At 49.3% G+C, this 18,383-nt stretch overlaps 1 protein-coding gene across 1 annotated transcript; it reads right to left on the reverse strand.

Moving 5' to 3' along the window:
- Positions 1 to 8,461: 8,461 nt before the first annotated feature.
- GAST (gastrin) lies at positions 8,462 to 8,918 on the reverse strand. Its single transcript, XM_030839677.2, has 2 exons — positions 8,708 to 8,918; positions 8,462 to 8,565 (listed from the first exon to the last, which is right to left on the reverse strand). The coding sequence occupies exons 1-2, from the start codon at positions 8,916 to 8,918 to the stop codon at positions 8,462 to 8,464; spliced, it is 315 nt and encodes a 104-aa protein (XP_030695537.1).
- Positions 8,919 to 18,383: the final 9,465 nt, after the last annotated feature.

Genomic DNA, 18,383 nt, shown 5'->3' on the forward strand with positions numbered 1-18,383 from the left:
GTCCACCCTTTGTGCCACTCAGATGCGCTCAAGCCCCATGTGGAGTTCACTCTGGCCCAAGATGGCGGCTGGTCACAGTGTCTTAGGAAGAAGAATTACACCTGGAGGATGAATGGTATAAGCTGTGGTCCTCAGCTGCAATTGCTCCTGAATCCCTAGATGATACTTCTCATCTCCTTCCTCTACCACCCATCCTATATTCCCCTCTTCCTTGGTCAGCACTTCAGCTGGTCCAGGTTGCTTTCCTGGTGAAGTAACCTAGATCGTAATTCCTGAGAGGTCTGAACACTTGGTCATCGGCCCTGGTCAGGCTATTGTTACTACAACTGCCTGTTTATGGTTATTGCCAGGCGGGAAGTCCCAAGACGCACCTCAGTGAATCCCCCTGAGTTCCAGACCCTGAATACTCCTTCCTGTCCCCACTATGAGGCAGTGATCCTAACCCCTCATGTTAATCAGAATCAGTAACCGCTGCTAATAATTGACTTTTCTTTGCCTGATGGTCTAATGACATGAACCAAAAATGGCCAGGCAGCCCCTATAACTTTATTTTTTTCTTTTTCTTTCTTTTTTTGTTTTTTTGTTTTTGGCCGCACTGTGTGGCTTGCAAGATCTTAGTTCCCTGACTAGGGATGGAAACTGGGCCCCCCGTAGTGGGAGCACAGGGTGCTAACCACTGGACCACCAGGGAATTCGCAAGCCCCTATAACTTTAGATTTAGGAGAACCTTTACTGTTCTCCCTGGTGGAAGCATCTTTCCCCAGGAACCAGGATTTCTAGTCCAGGAGTGTCTAGAAGCGTGGGGACGGAAAGTACAAATTTCTGAGGTGGGCCACTGGCAATGGTGGTCATAGGGACCACTTCCACTCTCCCCCTAGGTTCCCTATCCCATGTGTTCTGGCTGTCAGGGACAAAGCATTGTTTGAGAACCTCTGGCTCAAAGTATATCCTGCACCCCACCCTCCAGGGTGCATCCCCAAGTTAGTGCCTTAGCTGCGCCTTTAATTCCGACACTCTTTTAGGCCTGCGGTCTCTGGGTCACACGGTGTCTGGTAGGACAAGTGGATCCCATGGTCACGTGCTCATTGCTGCACCTCCTTCACTATAAAGCAGGTCCCTTGTCTGAGGTCCTGTTTTTTTATTTTTTAATTTTTTTTAACTTAACATCTTTATTGGAGTATAATTGCTTTATAATGTTGTGTTAGTTTCTGCTGTATAACAGTGAATCAGCTATATATATGCATATATCCCCATATCCCCTCCATGTTGCATCTCCCTCCCACCCTCCCTATCCCACCCCTCTGGGTGGATACAAAGCACCGAGCTGATCTCCCTGTGCTATGCAGCTGCTTCTCACTAACTATCTGTTTTACACTTGGTAGTGTATATATGTCAATGCTACTCTCTCACTTCGTCCCAGCTTACCCTTCCTCCTCCCCGTGTCCTCAAGTCCATTCTCTACATCTGTGTCTTTATTCCTGTCTTGCCCCTAGGTTCATCAGAACCTTTTTTTTTTTTTTTAGATTCCATATATATGTGTTAGCATACGGTATTTGTTTTTCTCTTTCTGACTTACTTCGCTCTGTATGACAGACTCTAGTTCCAACCACCTCACTACAAATAACTCAGTTTCATTTCTTTTTACGACTGAGTGATATTCCATTGTATATATGTGCCACATCTTTAGCCATTCATCTGTCAATAGACACTTAGGTTGCTTCCATGTCCTGGCTATTGTAAACAATGCTGCAATGAACATTGTGGTACATGACTCTTTTTGAATTATGGTTTTCACAGGGTATATGCCCAGTAGTGGGATTGCTGTGTCGTATGGTAGTTCTATTTTTAGTTTTTTAAGGAATCTCCATACTGTTCTCCATAGTGGCTGTACCAATTTACATTCCCACCAACAGTGCAAGAGGGTTCCCTCTTCTCCACACCCTCTCCAGCATTTCTTGTTTGTAGAGTTTTGGATGACGGCCATTCTGACCCGTGTGAGGTGATATGAGATCATGTTTTAGGGGATCCTGTGATAGCATGTCACACGCTGTACGTCCTTAGATGCTCTGTCGTCCTGTAGTGCTGGGGGAGGCACTGCGGGCAGAAGGGAAAGCCTACATTCAGAACGTGAACCACTCCCCACCAGGATGGTTCAATGCCCCTTCTAGGGTGGAAGGTGTCTGATGGAATCAATTTACCAAGTGGCTTGTTGGTCCCCTGTGGTCCCACAGCCAGGGCTCAGAAATGGCCTCTGCTGCTCACAAGTCAGATGTGCAGCAGAGGTAGTAGCTGGATTGACGATCGGTTCCATGCCTGACCTCTGTCTCTGGCACCATGGTCACTTTATTCATGGGCCCATAGTGCAAGTAGGGAGTGGCCAAAGACTGCACCTAGCTGACCTCCATTGGGTGAGACATCCTGACCACCTGGTCGTTTCAGTGGATGCTCTCGGGTGGGCACTGGTGTGAGACACGGAAGTCCACAGGCCCTGTGCCGCCCCCCATGGATCTATCTACTTGCTTCTTTCCCAGTTGTCTTCGTCTCGGAATTTCTAGTCTTCCTCTTGCACGTCCCCTGACCGACCTGCTGCTGCCCGGAGGTCTGTGTGTGTTCTTCCACCAAACCGCTTCTCCCTCCACACCAAGTGGATGCCCAGGTCCAGAACGTGAAGCTCTACCCACCTGAAAGACTGCCCTTCACCACCGTCTTCCAGGGCCACCCAGAGTGAGCCGTGGTTCAGCAGCAGTTCATTTTCAGTTTTTACCGGCTTTTCAAGTCTACCTCCTCGTGAACCAGGTCTGAATTTTTCCTCCTGTATGAGCTGGCCATAGGGAACCTCCAGTGAGGCTATAGGGGTAAGCCGAGGAAGAGGCACTGGTGCAGTAGACGTAGGTGGCCTGGGGGTGTGGGTGACTGACTAACTTGTTTGTGCCCTCTGGCCTTCCTCAGGCCCAATCTCAAGTGTACCATTTCATCCTAAACTGAATCACTGCTTGGCCCATCCAACCTTATGACGTGGTGAGTCTGAAAACACCCAGCTCAGGGTGGGCAACTCTGATTGCATAGTAACTTAATGTCCAGTGGTCAAGTGCTCATTCCCTACTAGGGCCCAGTAGCATGCTGGGAGTGGCTTTTTTAACAGTAAATAATTCTCTTCTGTAGATAGCATGCCCTTGACTCTAGAACAGGGGTCAGCAAACTATAACCCATGGGCCAAATCTGGCCCGTCACCTGTTTTTGTTTGGCCTGCAAGCTAAGAATGTTTTTTATAGTTTAAATGGGTACACTTTGAATGGTTATTTGAGTACCTATGCAATGTCCCTGATTTTGCCTCTTGGCCTGCAAAGCCTAAAATATTTTCCATCTGGCCCTTTAAAAGAAGTTCGCCAGCCCTAGGGGTCTGCACTGCAGTTCTCTTATTGGGATTTCCGAGACTTCACATGAAATTCTTGTCCAACACAGATATTTCTAGCACTGTGGGATCTGTAGCAACACAATTACTGAGATTCCTTTAAAAAATTTTTATTTTATATTGGAGTATATTTGATTAACAATGTTGTGTAGTTTTAGGTGTACAGCAAAGTAATTCAGTTGTACATGTACCTATTGTTTTTCAAATTCTTTTCCCATTTATTGCAGAGTATTGAGCAGAGTTCCTTGTGCTATACAGTAGGTCCTTCACAATTACTGAGATTCTTATCTGTAGTGAATTAGGATGGGATCCCGGTGGATGAGGGTCCATTGGCTTATCAATTGCTTCAGCGCTTGAGAGATAAGAGCAATGATTATTATGACTGTGGAGTGGCTTGGCTATTGTTAATCACCAGAGAATCTCTAAAGGAGGAAAATGTTAGGCTCAGGTCAGCCAACCATTCACTCAGGATATGGTATGAAAGTCAAATGGCCTCCATTGCAACAAAGGGAAGACTGCATTGGAAATCAGGACCAAGACCTGATGGTAAGAGTGCAGAGTAACAAAGGAGGCTGAAAGCAGCACCCCAAAAGTCTCCTCTGCTGAAGTCCTAGAATGAAAGGAATGTGACCATGACACCCATGGGTGGAACATTTGAGGAGATACCCTTAAAAATCTTTTTATTTTTTTTTGGCAGTACCCCGTTATGGAGCACAGGCTCCAGACGTGCAGGCTCAGCGGCCATGGCTCACAGGCCCAGCCGCTCCGCGGCATGTGGGATCTTCCTGGACCAGGGCACGAACCCGTGTCCCCTGCATCGGCAGGCGGACTCTCAACCACTGCGCCACCAGGGAAGCCCTACCCTTAAGCATCTTGAACTCCCAACCCTCCTACACTGTTGGTGGGAATGTAAATTGGTACAGCCACTATGGAAAGCAGTATGGAGGTTCCTTAAAAAGCTAAAAATAGAGTTGCCGTATGACCCAGCAATCCCACTCCTGGGCATATATGTGGGCAAAACTCTAATTTGAAAAGATATATGCACCCCTATGTTCATACCAGAACTATTTACAATAGCCAAGACATGGAAGCAACCTAAATGTCCATCGACAGATGAATGGATAAAGAAGATGTGGTACATATATACAATGGAATACTACCCAGCCATAGAAAGAATGAAATAATGCCATTTGTAGCAACATGGATGGACCTAGAGATTATCATACTAAGTGAAGGATGTCAGAGAAAGACAAGTACAAAAAGATATCACTTACATGTGGAATCTAAAATATGACACAGGGACTTCCCTGGTGGTGCAGTGGTTAAGAATCTGCCTGCCAATGTAGGAGACATGGGTTCGAGCCCTGGTCCAGGAAGATCCCACATGCCACGGAGCAACTAAGCCTGTGAGCCACAACTACTGAGCCTGCACTCTAGAGCCCGCAAGCCACAACTACTGAAGCCTGTGCGCCTAGAGCCCGTGCTCTGCAACAAGAGAAGCCACCGCAATGAGAAGCCCACCCACCGCAACGAAGAGTAGCCCCCGGTCACTGCAACTAGAGAAAGCCTGCGCGCAGCAATGAAGACCCAACGCAGCCAAAAATAAATTAATTAATTAAGAAAAAAATGACAGGAACCTGTCTACAAAACAGAAACAGACTCACAGACATAGAAAACAAATTTATGGGGAATTCCCAGTGGTTAAGACTCGGCACTTTCACTGCCGTGACCTGGGTTTGATCTCTGACCGGGGAATTAGGATCCTGCAAGCCTTGCGTCCCAAGGCCAAAACAAACAAACAAACAAACAAATAAATCCCCTCCCCCATTTAAAAAAGAAAAGAAGGGCTTCCCTGGTGGCGCAGTGGTTGAGAGTCCGCCTGCCGAGGCAGGGGACACGGGTTCGTGCCCCGGTCCGGGAAGATCCCACATGAGAGGCCCGCGTACCGCAAAAAACAAAACAAAACAAAAAACAAAAAACAAAACTTATGGTTATCAAAGGGGAAAGGGGGTGGGATAAATTAGGAGTTTGGGATTAGCAGATACACACTATTAAATATAAAATAGATAAACAACAAGGACCTACTGTAAAGAACAGGGAACTATATTCAATATCCTGTAATAAACCATAATGGAAAAGAATATGAAAAAGAATATGTATACATATGTATAACTGAATCATTTTGCTGTACACCAGAAGCTAACGCAACGTTGTCAATCAACTATACTTCAATTAAAAAAAAAAAAAGTAAAAGAATCTTGAACTCCCGGTTTCCGGGAATCCTCTGGGCTGGAAGAAGGACCTCTACTTTGCCAGAGGGAAGCAGCTTCCCTTTACCTGGAGGCTGCAAAGACCTCCCTGAGGCAGATGCCTCCTGAAATGATGCTTCTCAAGATTTGCCCCTGTCACCCTTAGGCGTTTCTAAACCACAAGCTGACGTCCAGGTCTTAGCATGTGGAGAAGTACTGTTCCAGGTAAGAGAATAGAGGGATTACTCTCCGCCAAATGCTGCAGGAGCTGAATGACCTGATAATATGTACCAGCAGGGACCAGGACAGCAAATATAGGAGTGGATTTTTGAGGTTGGTAGACCCAGGAGGGTGAGCTGGAGAATGACTGGCTAGGGGAGAGTTTATTTTATTTTATTTTATTTTGGCCACACCGCCCGGCTTGCGGGATCTTAGCTCCCCAACCAGGGATTGAACCCAGGCTCTCGGCAGTGAAAATGTGGAGTCCTAACCACTGGACGGCCAGGGAATTCCCAGGGGAGAGTTTATTTATATAGGAGACAAGGATGCCTACTCTCCTATGACTCAGGATCTAACTTCCTGGCAAAGACACCTGAAGCCAGATGACTCGCTGGTAATGACTCCTTGACAGACAAAACAACAGCATACAGCAACTGAATGGAAGATGTCTGAATTGCCTCAGCAGAGTATTGAGGAAGGAGACAACAGGCTCAGAGAGGGAGCAATGAAGACCCATTCCATTGCTAGAATGGAATTGTGATGTAAGATGAGAGAATCCACAGGGGACTGTGATGCTGCAGGTGTTATCAGCACCCTTCTTAGCACAGCAATGGGGTCTGGCCGGTGCAGGACCAAATCTCGGAATCCCATCATGGGGGTCTTACTTCCTATAACTGCTTCTAGTACCCACTGTCTTAGGATGCGTTCCCCCAGGTGCAGACTTGGAGATAGGGATTTGAATGCAGGTAGTTTATCTGGGCGGTGATCACAAGAAATATCTGTAGCAGCCTAAGGATGTGAGACAGGGAAGGGAAGGGAGCCAATAAAGGAGATCGTTGAGCAGGTTACTGTTGTGGGTAACTAGGGCTCAGTGCTACTGGGGACCTCTGGGAGACAGAGTAGCATATACCTCAGTGTTACCCCGCCCCAGGTGAGGGAGCTGGGGTAATTGTTCTCCAACTCTAATCTGTCATTGACTGACAGATGCTTCTGGAGGCACTAACTCCCCAGAATTTCTAGCCTGCCTTGCGTTCTGAAAGCCCTCAGGTGGCGAGTAGCAGGTGCCTGGGGTAGGATGCTGTGACAGGCACAGGAACAGTAAAGGAATATGAGCAAAACGCAAAGTGTGTGTGCCGGCCACGTGCCTATCCATTTGATAAATATTTTTAAATATTTATCCATTTGATAAATGTTTTTTATCAAAATAAATCAAATTATCCATTTGATAAATATTTATCCATTTGATAAATATTTTTTAAATTATTTATTTATTTAATTCATTTTTGGCTGCGTTGGGTCTTAGTTGCAGCACACGGGACCCCTCGTTGCGGCACTCGGGCCTCTCTCTAATTGTGGCGTGTGGATTTTCTCTTCTCTAGTTGTGGTGCGTGGATTTTTCTCTTCTCTAGTTGTGGCGCGGGTTCCAGAGCGCGTGGGCTCTGTAGTTTGTGACACGCAGGTTCTCTCGTTGAGACACACGAGCTCAGTAGTTGAGGCATGCGGGCTTAGTTGCCCCGCGGCGTGTGGGATCCTAGTTTCCTGACCAGGGATCAAACCTTCATCCCCTGCATTATAAGGCAGATTCTTTACCACTGGACCACCAGGGAAGTCCCCTATTTGATAAATATGTATGGGGTATCTCCTGTTCTTGGCACTAGGGATACAGCAGGGAAGAAGGACACGTAGTCCCCACCCATAGAGTTTCCCTTCTACCTGGGGAGGCAGACAATAAACTGGCAAACAAAACAACTACAGATTGTGAAATGCGCCCTGCAGACGGTGCTATGCTGTGATGAAAGACTATTGGGGGCTGCGTGCGAGGAGCAGAAAGGGCAGGTCTCACAGGAAGAGGCCTTTCAACCAAGACCCAAGAGAAAAAGAGGAGCCGGCCACGTTTGTGCCCAGGAAATGCATTCCACGCACAGGGAACAGAGAGGACAAAGGTTCAGGGCAGGAAAGAGCATGGTGCGCTTGAGTAGCAGGAAGGAAGAGGAAGGAGGAAGGAATTTGGCACCCATGAGGTGGAAGAGGACAGCAGGGCTAGGTCTTAGGGCTATGGCAAGGAGCCCACGTTGGTTTTTTTGTTTGTTTTCGTTTTGTTTTTCTGGCTGGGCCACGCGGCATGCGGCGATCTTAGTTCCCCAATCAGTGATCCAACCCGTGCTCCCTGCAGTGGAAGCGTGGAGTCTTAACCACTGGACCACCAGGGAAGTCCCCAGGAGCTTAGGTTTTATTCTAAGTGCAACGGAAAGCACTGGGGGGTTCACTCTGGAGTGGCATGATGGATTTCTCTTTTAGAAGGCTCACTCTGGTTGCGATAACACCGTCTATTCTCCCATCCGCATTATAGAGTCTTGTTCAATGTTAAGCTCTGGGGACGCCCAGGAGACTTAGCCAGTATCCCTGCCCCTAGGGGCATGCTCAACCCTCCTCCCTGTCTCAACTCTGCCGCAGCCACCCCCATTCCCTGCCCCGTGACACTTGACACAATGTGATCCATTGGAAGCTAGTTTATTTCGATTTATGTTTCAGGGGCTGGGCTAGGCTGGGCTGGGAGGTGGCTGGGCTCTCAAGCTTGGCTCTAGGGACCTAGGTCCCCTTCCTCGGCACTGCGGCGGCCGAAGTCCATCCAGCCATATGCTTCTTCTTCTTCTTCCACCCATGGTCCCTGCTTCTTGGACAGGTCTGAGGGTCAGAGGTGGGAGAGGAGGTGAGGATGGGGGAAGGATGCCTAGCCTCTGGAGACTGAGGCCAGGGCCAGCCTGGGGGGACTTTGGCTAAACCAGGCTGGGCGAGGCAAGTAGGGACTGTTGTCAGCAGCTCCTACCTGCTACCAAGTGTGAAGGATCCTGGAGCCCCAGCTGCCTTCGGTGGTGAGAGGCTGGGCCCAACTGGTCCAGCCCACGTGGCTCCTGGCCCCTACTGGCCCCTGGACCCAAGGGTGCATCCTGCAGGTGGGAGCGGGGCTTCCAAGAAGCTTCAGAGAAGGTGGCCAGAGCCAGCACCAAGATCAGCACATACGCACACAGTCGCTGCATCTTGTCTGCAAAGGAGAGAGGGGTTGAGCTTAAAGGTGGGGCTGTCCAGGCACCCAGAGGCAGGGCCAGGACCCTCCCTGCTGACGAATCTGCAATTCTGCGTGGGGTTGTGGTCTGTTCCTCCAGGTCCTGCCAGATCCTCCCCTAACTCCCAACCTCAAGCCTTGCCCCTTTGCTCCTTACCTACCCTAGTTACAGCGACTGTTTCTCTCGGAGGAATTTAAAACCCAGAACAATGGTTTCTAAACTGTTCTGAAGAATTTGAGGCCATGTGAGCGGTTCCATAATGCTTAAGTCTTGCAACTGAAAGTGAACTTTAAATAGTAATAGGAATGGGATACACACACTCAGCTGCTTAAGTCTTGGAACTGAAAGTGAACTTTTTTTTTTTTTGCGGTACGCGGGCCTCTCACTGTTGTGGCCCCTCCCGTTGCGGAGCACAGGCTCCGGACATGCAGGCCCAGCGGCCATGGCCCACGGGCCCAGCCACTCCGAGGCATGTGGGATCCTCCCGGACTGGGGCACGAACCCGTGTCCCCTGCAGTGGCAGGCAGACTCTCAACAACTGCGCCACCAGGGAAGCCCTGAAGGTGAACTTTTAAATAGTAATAGGAATGGGATACGCACACTCAGCTGCTCACGCCTCTCTATGCAGCCAACCAGCACATTCACTGTGTAGTGGGGTCACCCTGTTTTTGTGCAGCCTTCGGAGGAAAAGTTCTCCTGCCATTTTCACTTACCTGAGGACTATCCTCTGATGATAATCTAGCAATTAAAAAACAAACAAACAAACTGAAACTGTCACCATTTGCAGCTGTGTGTCAAGGTGAACCAAGTTTGGGGAAACCAGAATACAGAAATAAACCGGACCCTCAAACAAATCTAAAATTTATCGGAAGTAAATAATAAACATGTTGCCTTCGAAGAACACATTTGTATTAATAAATTACTGGTTTCATCTGTTTTCTCTGTTAGATTTCTTTTGGAAGAGAAAGGGTTCTGCTGCTAAAGAAACAAACCTGAAAAACCAGTGATCTAGAGTGATGCTGTCCAATATGGTGGCCACCAGCCACATGTGGCTGTTTACATTTAAATTAATAAAAGTTAAAAATTCCTGGGACTTCCCTGGCGGCCCAGTGGTTAAGACTCTGTGCTTCCTCTGCAGGGAGCATGGGTTCAATCCCTGGTCGGGGAGCAAAGATCCCACATGCTGGGTGGCCACACACACACACACACACACACACACACAAATTCCTCTCTTGCACAAGCCACATTTTTAGTGCACATGTGGCTGGCAGATACCGTATTGGACAGTGAGGCTGTGGAATGTTACCACCAACATGGAAAGTTCCATGAGACAGTGCTGGTCTAGGAAAGAGCTTGAGATGGGTCTAGGAGCTGTAGGTTCCAGTTCCAACCCTGCCCAATTTGTGTGACTTTGGGCAAGTCACATCTCTCTCTGGGCCTCAGTTTTCTCCCCCGAGAGATGGGAGAATAGTCTTCATCCTCACCCCGCAGGGCTGGGGTGAGCATGGAGTCAGGGGGTCAGGGAAGGGCCCTGGTTGAGGCAGCAGGGCAGCTCGAAGGCAAGGGCTGGGATGCCAGGGTGGGTCCTAGAGCTGAGACCTAACCCAGCTAAGGGCTAAGGGAAGGCTCCCAGCCCTGGAGACACTGAAGTGTGAGGCTGCTAACTGGATGAGGGCAGGGGTCCCATTAACCCTCCTCCCAGCTTCTCCCCTCCCTTCCTGGGTGCTCTCACCTGCAGAGTTGGGAGATGCGTGTCGCTGCTGTTGGCCTGGCGCCTCAGTTCTCTGCTCTGCTGGGCGCTCCAGCCTGACTTATAAACCCTCAAGGGCACTCCCAAGCCCTCCTCCCCCAGGAGGCCAGGCTCCCCACTGCAGAGGAATAAGGATGGGCACAGGTACCTCAGCCCCGCCCCGTCCTGTCATTTAGTCAGCTGTCCAGATGTGGGGGAAGGGAAGGCGAGTTGAACTTCACAGAGAGGGGCAGGAGCAGAGTGGGGGCAATTCTTCAGCTGGGCATATCAGGCGGGAGACAGGCTCCCTGGGCTCAGGACAGAGCCCCCTGCCATGTCCTTGGGGTCAGCAGCCTGGTGGTCATTCCTTGGACCACATCCCAGTTGGATGGACCGAGTGACCTTAGATTCAGGGGAAGCATATTTCCCGACACGTTCATGTTTGAAGAGCAGGGAGTGTGTGAATGTGGAGTGATGTATTGATCCCCTGTCCCCTCTGTTGGGCTCTGCAAACAGGACGTGTCATAGCTAACAGGAGCAATGGGCCGTGGGCTGATGGTCCTGCTCTCTCTGCCTAGTGGCTGCATCCTGGTTGCCTCTGAAGCCCCTTCACCTCCCTTACCTGGAAAAACCTGAGCGTCCCCCTTCTGATGCCTTTGACGCCCTCTGTGCTGGGCTGGGTTTAGCTTGGTGTTCCCCATCATCTCTTGGGTCTGTCCCTCCTCCCCCACCCCTTGCATCCCCCATCAAAGCCAGCTCCCTGAGGTTCCTGGACTTCCAGGCTCCCTCATTTTGTTTGCAATGCAAGACAGTAATCTGCACTTTTCAATATTGAAATACATCTTTAAATGGTTAGTCAAGAGACTAAAGCGTTTGCCCGAATGTACCAGAAAACCAAAGGGTGCGTTTGGTCAACTTATTTGATAAACTGCTGCATCGACCTGGTTTGGGTGGATATAACTAGCTCTAGGCTGTGTTTGATTTTTCCACGGTTGGGGCTAGAGATTTAGCTCTTGTTCATGTGTCATCAGGGCCCCTCCTTGTCTGGGGGAGTTTTGATGTCCCTGGGTATCATAAGGGGCCATGGTACCCACGCTCACAGCCAGACTTGCTGAAAATGAACAGATGATGAAAGAAGCAGGCTGTGAAGTGTCCATGGCAACCAGTGGCCAAACGTTCTGGTAAATAACCACTCACAACCGGAGCAGGACTCAGTGACTCAGCAGATGAAATAAATGAAAATGACAAAAACGGGGCAGGCATTGTTGATAATTAATCGAATCACAGAATCTTAGAGATGGAAGGGACTTTGAAGGGCCTTGGGAGAAAAGGTGTGGTGGGGAGCAGCTCTGCTCACGTGCTAGGGGAATAGAGGCGTTTGCGTTGCTGTGGTAACAGGAAATTATAAGCCCACAGCAGAGCCCTGGTTGTATAGGGCCCAGGACTGGATTTCTGCTGAGGAGGGGGTTATGTTCCTTTGGCTGTTCTTCTGCAGGCTGGTTGCTGGAGGGGCGGCCACTGCACAGAACAGAGGCAGGTACTCCCATGCAATAGGTGATGGCGGAAGACGGCTGCTGCTGGTGGGCGTTGGCGGGCCTGCGGGTGGTGGTGGGGGGCTCACAGTCACAGAAACTGCATGTTCTCCTCACAAGAGGAGCTAGTCCGATGGCAAAGGGAAGGGTTTCCTGGCTCTGTCCTTTTCCAGTTTGGGGCAGATGGTTGTTTTATCCCCCCAGGGAATGAAGGAAGTAACTGGAGAGGAGTCTTGAAGATGACGTACATAAAGCAAGCTGCCCAGAATATCGTGGGCACCTAATTTGTTTGCATCTTCTCCCCTTAGCCTCTCTGGGTCTCAGTTAGCCTCATCTGTGAAATGGGAATCACTCATTCCTACCTCACAGGGCTGTGGTGAAGGGGGAATGTGACAAGATCTATGCACACGTTTTGCATACACGGTCCTGAGTTGACATGACTGACCAAGGAGAGCTGGGCCGGAAACTCTGGGACCCGTGAAGATATGACAGTGCATGGCAAAAGAGATGTTGCACATGCGATTAAGGTTACAAACTTCAAAATAGGAAGTTTACTCTGGATGGTCTGAGTGAGCCCAATTTAATCAGATGAGTCCTTAAAAACAGAGAGCGCTCCTCGGCCAGAGGCAAAAGTGATGTGGCTGAAGGATGAAACAGAGATTTGAAGAATGAGAAGGACCAGCCCTTGCTGGGCTGAAGGCGGGTGAGGGGCAGCGAGATGAGGGATGCAGGTGACCTTAAGGAGTGAAGTGGTTCCCCCTGACCACCAGCAAGGAACAGGGATTTCAGCCCCATGACCGCAAAGAACTGAATTCCGCCAACAACCTGGATGAACTTGAACTTGGATTTGTCCCTGGCACCTCCAGAAAGGAATGCAGCCCTGGCAGCACCTTGATTTCGGCCCAGTGGGCCATGCTATACCTGGACTCCTGACCTACAGAACTGTGAGGGAATGAATTTGCGTTATTTTAAGCTTCTAAGTTTGTGGTAATTTATTATGGCAACACTAGAAAATGAATCCAAGGAGTTCCAGCCTTTTGAAGGCTTCTGTCAGTGAGAACGGACCCTGAGTGAGTTCGCGGGTGATTTTTCCAGTGCAATTAAGGGAGATGTTTGTCAGGGCATCTGACTGTCCATCTAGTCCATTTTTGTTCCAGTTATCGAGCATGTGCTGTAAACCATGGTCTGGATGAGGCCCTGGGGATAAGAGGAGACTGTGACCAGCCCTCTCGTTGCTTTGGTGGAGTTTAGATTCTTGAGGAGGGGGGACACATAAAATAGACAAAAGCGATGGTTCCCTGTCAAGGGGAAAATCTTCCTTGGACTCCGCTGCCACCACGTCCCCCGCCCCTCGCCCCAGCTACACTCCCTGCTGTCAGGACTGGCCTTGGGAAACCTCTGATGAGCTGCTGTCAGGAAGGCAGTGCCTTGGCTTCCTAATCAGTTATTGATATGGAAAAAGGGAGAGGTTGACGGTGACTCAGTCACCCCGCCCCAGGCAACGGGGCCTTGGAGGGTGTGAAGGTGCTGGGACAAACAGTGACACCTGGGTGCCGTTCATATCCACATGGGTATCCACGGTTCCTCCCAGGGCTGGGGCTGGGGAGAGGGAGGTGGGTTCACGACTTCTAGCCTCACCTGCTGTCCGAAGAGGCCACCCGCCAACCTCAAGTGCAGGTGACAGGCCCAGCGGAGAGGAGAGAGAGCAGAGGTGCTCCCATACCAGCCTCTCTCCCTGGCCCTGCCTCTCACCTCTCTCTTTTTTTTTTGGCTGTGCTGCGTGGCTTACGGGATCTTAGTTCCCCGACCAGGGATCGAACCCGCGCCCCCTGCAGTGGAAGCGCGGGGTCTTAAACACTGGACTGCCAGGGAAGCTCCCCCCCCACTTCCTCGACAGTGTTTTTATTTTAAAAATATTTATTCGGCTCCACCAGGTCTCAGTTGCGGCCCACGGGATCTGTTCCCCGACCAGGGATCGAACCCGGGCCCCCTGCATCAGGAGTGTGGAGTCTTAACCACTGGACCACCAGGGAAGTCCCACCGATAGTGTTTTTAAATGGGAAAATAATTCTAAAAGTACTAATGTGAGAGGACTCTTTCCTCAGGTACATTTTAGGGGTGGTTGGCCAGGTTGAGTCGCTTACCCCAGACCCCACGGGTAGGAGGCGAGGCGGCTGAGCTGTGAACCTGGTCCATCTTCTTGGTCTCCGGCTACTGCAGCCTCTCCTCGCCCACAGCCTCCTGTTCTACCCTTTCTTCTGAAGCCCAGCGCCTGCTGAATCTACCTTTGCTGGGACCTCCGGTTCCCCAACCCCGTCTGGGTCCTCACAACCCACCTAGCCTTCCCGGTCTCACTTTCCTCCCCAGCCTGGGTCACAGGGTTTGTCATTTCAGTCGTGTGTGGTGCCTCTGGATTGCTGCCCTTGTCCTGTTTCAGAACCTGCCAGGCTGGTCCCCAGTTCCTGCCAGAGGATGCCACTACCCCTTAGTCTCTGTCCTCCTCTCCCTGCAAACAGGAAAGTTCCTGAAAGTGGCCAGTTGATTCGATTACAGATTAATAGTCTGCAGCTGGGCTGTTGCCTGGCAACCTTGTGACTCATCTCTCCCTTCACTCTCAAAGTCATCTGACATCGGCCCCCATCTCTCCACCATGAACAAGGTTGTCCAAGTCTGCCTTCCATCCTTTTTTTTTTTATTTGTTTTAGGCCCCTTGGTATCTTAGTTCCCCAACCAGGGATCGAACCTGTGCCCCTGCAGTGGAAGTGTGGAGTCTTAACCACTGGACCACCAGGGAAATCCCTGCCTTCCATCCTTTTCTCCTTTCTGCCGTTACTAGAGGGGCCATAGCCCCGTTCAAGATCAACCCCCCTCCCAGGGTCCTTCATCCCAGACCCTCCTGCCTGGTTAGAGACCTTGTGCCTTCACTTTTTCATTCATTCATTCATTCATACATTCATCTGTTTCTTCAACAAAAATCCTCTAAGTTCTCACTGAGTGCCAGGCACTGTGCTGACCCTGGGGACACAGTGTTGATCGAGAGGGTTTTCATGCCTTTTCTCTTGAAGGAGAGACAGTATGATGGGAGCTTAAGGTACCACAGGTGGTTGGGGGTGATGTAAGCGGGGGAACCTTGTTTATTTCCCTGGACCTTGAAGCTCTCCTCCATGAAAGCCTCCTGACATCTATAACACGTTTCCCCTCCCTCTTCTCAGAATGATGGTGATTAAAATTTAGGGAGCATTTCTATGGCCAGACCTCCATGGTAAGCACTTTACATGCATTATGTCTTCTAATCCCTACCACAACTCCACAAGGAGGGTAACACTCTTGTCCCTAGTTTATAGCTGAAGAAACGAACGCACAGAAAGAGCTGGTGATTGTTGGGAGAAGCAATGAAGCCATGAAGGTCCACTATGGACCTTGAGCATTCCTGAATGTTCTTGCTGAGGAGGCCAAGAATGCAAGGTTATGACCACTCTTCACCTGGGCCATGTCTCGGAGATGTCTTTGGAGTGAGTAACCTTGAAGGATGAGGTTCTTGATCTCCCGATGGGAGTAGGGAGATTCCCCAAGCTCAGCGTTCCTCAGCTGCAACTACTGCCCACAAAGCATCCATCTGGGTCCATATTGTGTCACCAACTGTGGAGCTTGAGGGGCGAGGGGAATTGATGCAAATCATGCTGTTAGCTGGGTTGTAAGTAATAAGGTTATTTGTCTCTGACCCAGGAGTCTTTTGTCTTCTGCCGGCATTGATCAAAGAATAACTTATCAGCTCCCAACTAGGATAAAATCAAATCAATCAAATCAATCCCAGAGTCACACAGTGATTTGCCCGGGACACAGGGCTCATCCACTGAGATCTGAACTTAGGCAGTTTGATTTCACAAGCATTAAATAAAAGTCTTTCCTTGCTGCTTTCCTGCTCCCTGTACGGCAGTCTTTGAGTGGGGTTGGTTGGAGGGACAGTGGGGCTAAGGAGAAATGGGAGGAGGTTTTGATGGCTGGTTTCACCTGCGACCTCACTTGGCTATTGTGAAAAGCTATTTCAGGGAGGGGAGAGGGGGCAGTGTATTTCTCCAGGCTTTACAGAAGTTCTCCTGCATTTATAAACCCATCTCATTCTACACTATCCCTGGCAGAGGGTAGAGGACATTTGTGTTCACCAGCCAAAGGGGTACCATGTGGCAAGAGCAAAAATCCCTGCTCATAATTGGCTCACCCAGCCAGCTTTGAAAGGATGCAATTAAAAAAATACATATAACCTATTTCTTGAGATATATTTCACATATCACACCATTCACTCTTTTAAAGTATACAATCCAGGGGTTTCAGGATATTCACAAAGTTACCCAAATATTACCATTATTTTTTATTTTTATTTTTTTTCAGTACGCGGGCCTCTCACTGTTGTGGCCTCTCCCATTGCGGAGCACAGGCTCCAGACACGCAGGCTCAGTGGCCATGGCTCACGGGCCCAGCCACTCCGCAGCATGTGGGATCTTCCCGGACCGGGGCACGAACCCGTGTCTCCTGCATCGGCAGGCGCACTCTCAACCACTGCGCCACCAGGGAAGCCCAAATATTACCATTATTTAATACCATTTTCATCACCCCAAGAGGAAACCCTGTTCCCCTTTGCTGTCCCTCCTCATTCCTCCTTTCCCCTGGCAACCACTCATCAACTTTCTGTCTCTGGATACGTCTGGACATTTCACATAAATGGAATCATACAAACCGTGGCCTTCTGTGTCTGGCTTCTTTCACTTAGCATTGTTTTCAAGATTTACTCATGTTACAGCCTGTATCAGTACTTCGTTCCTTTTTTTGCCAAATTATATGGCATTGCATGGATACACTACATTTTATTTATTCATTCATCAATTAACGTGATTAGATGGACATTTGGGTTGTTTCCACTTTTTGGCTATTATGAACAATGCTTGCTAGGAACATTTATGTACAAGGTATTATGTGAACATATGTCTTCAGCTCTCTTGGGTATATACCTAGGAGTGGAAGGGCTGGATCACAGAGTAAGTCTATGTTCAACTTTTTGAGGAACTGACAGACTGTTTTCTTCAGAGGCTGTACCATTTTACATTCCCACCAACAATGCATGAGGGTTCCCATTTCTCCACATCCTCCACCAAAAATGGTTATTTTTTGTCTTTTTGACTATAGCCATCCTACTGAGTAAAGTGTCATCTCACTGGGTTTTTGTTTTTGTTTTTGCGGTACGCGGTCCTCTCACTGCTGTGGCCTCTCCCGTTGCGGACCACAGGCTCCGGACGCACAGGCTCAGTGGCCATGGCTCACGGGCCCCAGCGCTCCGCGGCATGTGGGATCTTCCCGGACCGGGGCACGAACCCGTGTCCCCTGCATTGGCAGGCGGACTCTCAACCACTGCGCCACCAGGGAAGCCCAATAATGGTGTTTTTGAAAAACAGTTAAGGATACAGGGAAATTTTCACATAGTAGATTACATAGATTTCTGTTTTCTTTTTTCCTACTTTTTGCTGTTTTCCAATTTTTCAGTGAGTGCATATCGTTTTCAGAGTCAAATAAAATATATATTTTTAAGGAAGAGTAGTGTGTATCCAATGCACTCACCTCTTCACCAACCCCCTACACTGCTCCTTGAAAAGGGGCTTCTGACCCTTCTCAAGGTCACCAACTCATTGGCCTTGGGTGTCTCCTAGTTGCCTACAACTGTTTCCTGCAGCATTTGGCATTGTAGTCCAGCCCTCTGGGCTTCTTTAAGGTCTCCTGTTAGGCACCATTCAACCTCTCTACCTACCTGAACCTTCCTTTCCTTCCAAATATAGGAGTTCCACAGGGATCGTATGGACGCTTCTTCTGTCTCCCTTGATGGTCTCACCCTGTCATGACTTCAGCGTTCATGATCTTAAAGCTGTTTCCAGACACACCTTCTCTTCCATGTCCAGACCCCATTGCCAGCTCTCGGCTGTGTTCATTCATTCATTCGCTCATTCATTCACATTTACGGAGTACTTACTTGGTGCAGGTGCTCTACCATGCAGGGGTTCAGCAACGAACAAGTCAAATCACACCTTTTTCTCATGGAGTTTCTATTCTAGTTGGGGAGTCAGACGCTAAGCCAACCACTGTACAAATAGCTAAATTATTTCCACTGTGTTTAGGCAAGGGGTCACATTC

The sequence above is a fragment of the Globicephala melas genome, chromosome 20, assembly GCF_963455315.2.
Source record: "Globicephala melas chromosome 20, mGloMel1.2, whole genome shotgun sequence".
NCBI classification, from domain to species: domain Eukaryota; kingdom Metazoa; phylum Chordata; class Mammalia; order Artiodactyla; family Delphinidae; genus Globicephala; species Globicephala melas.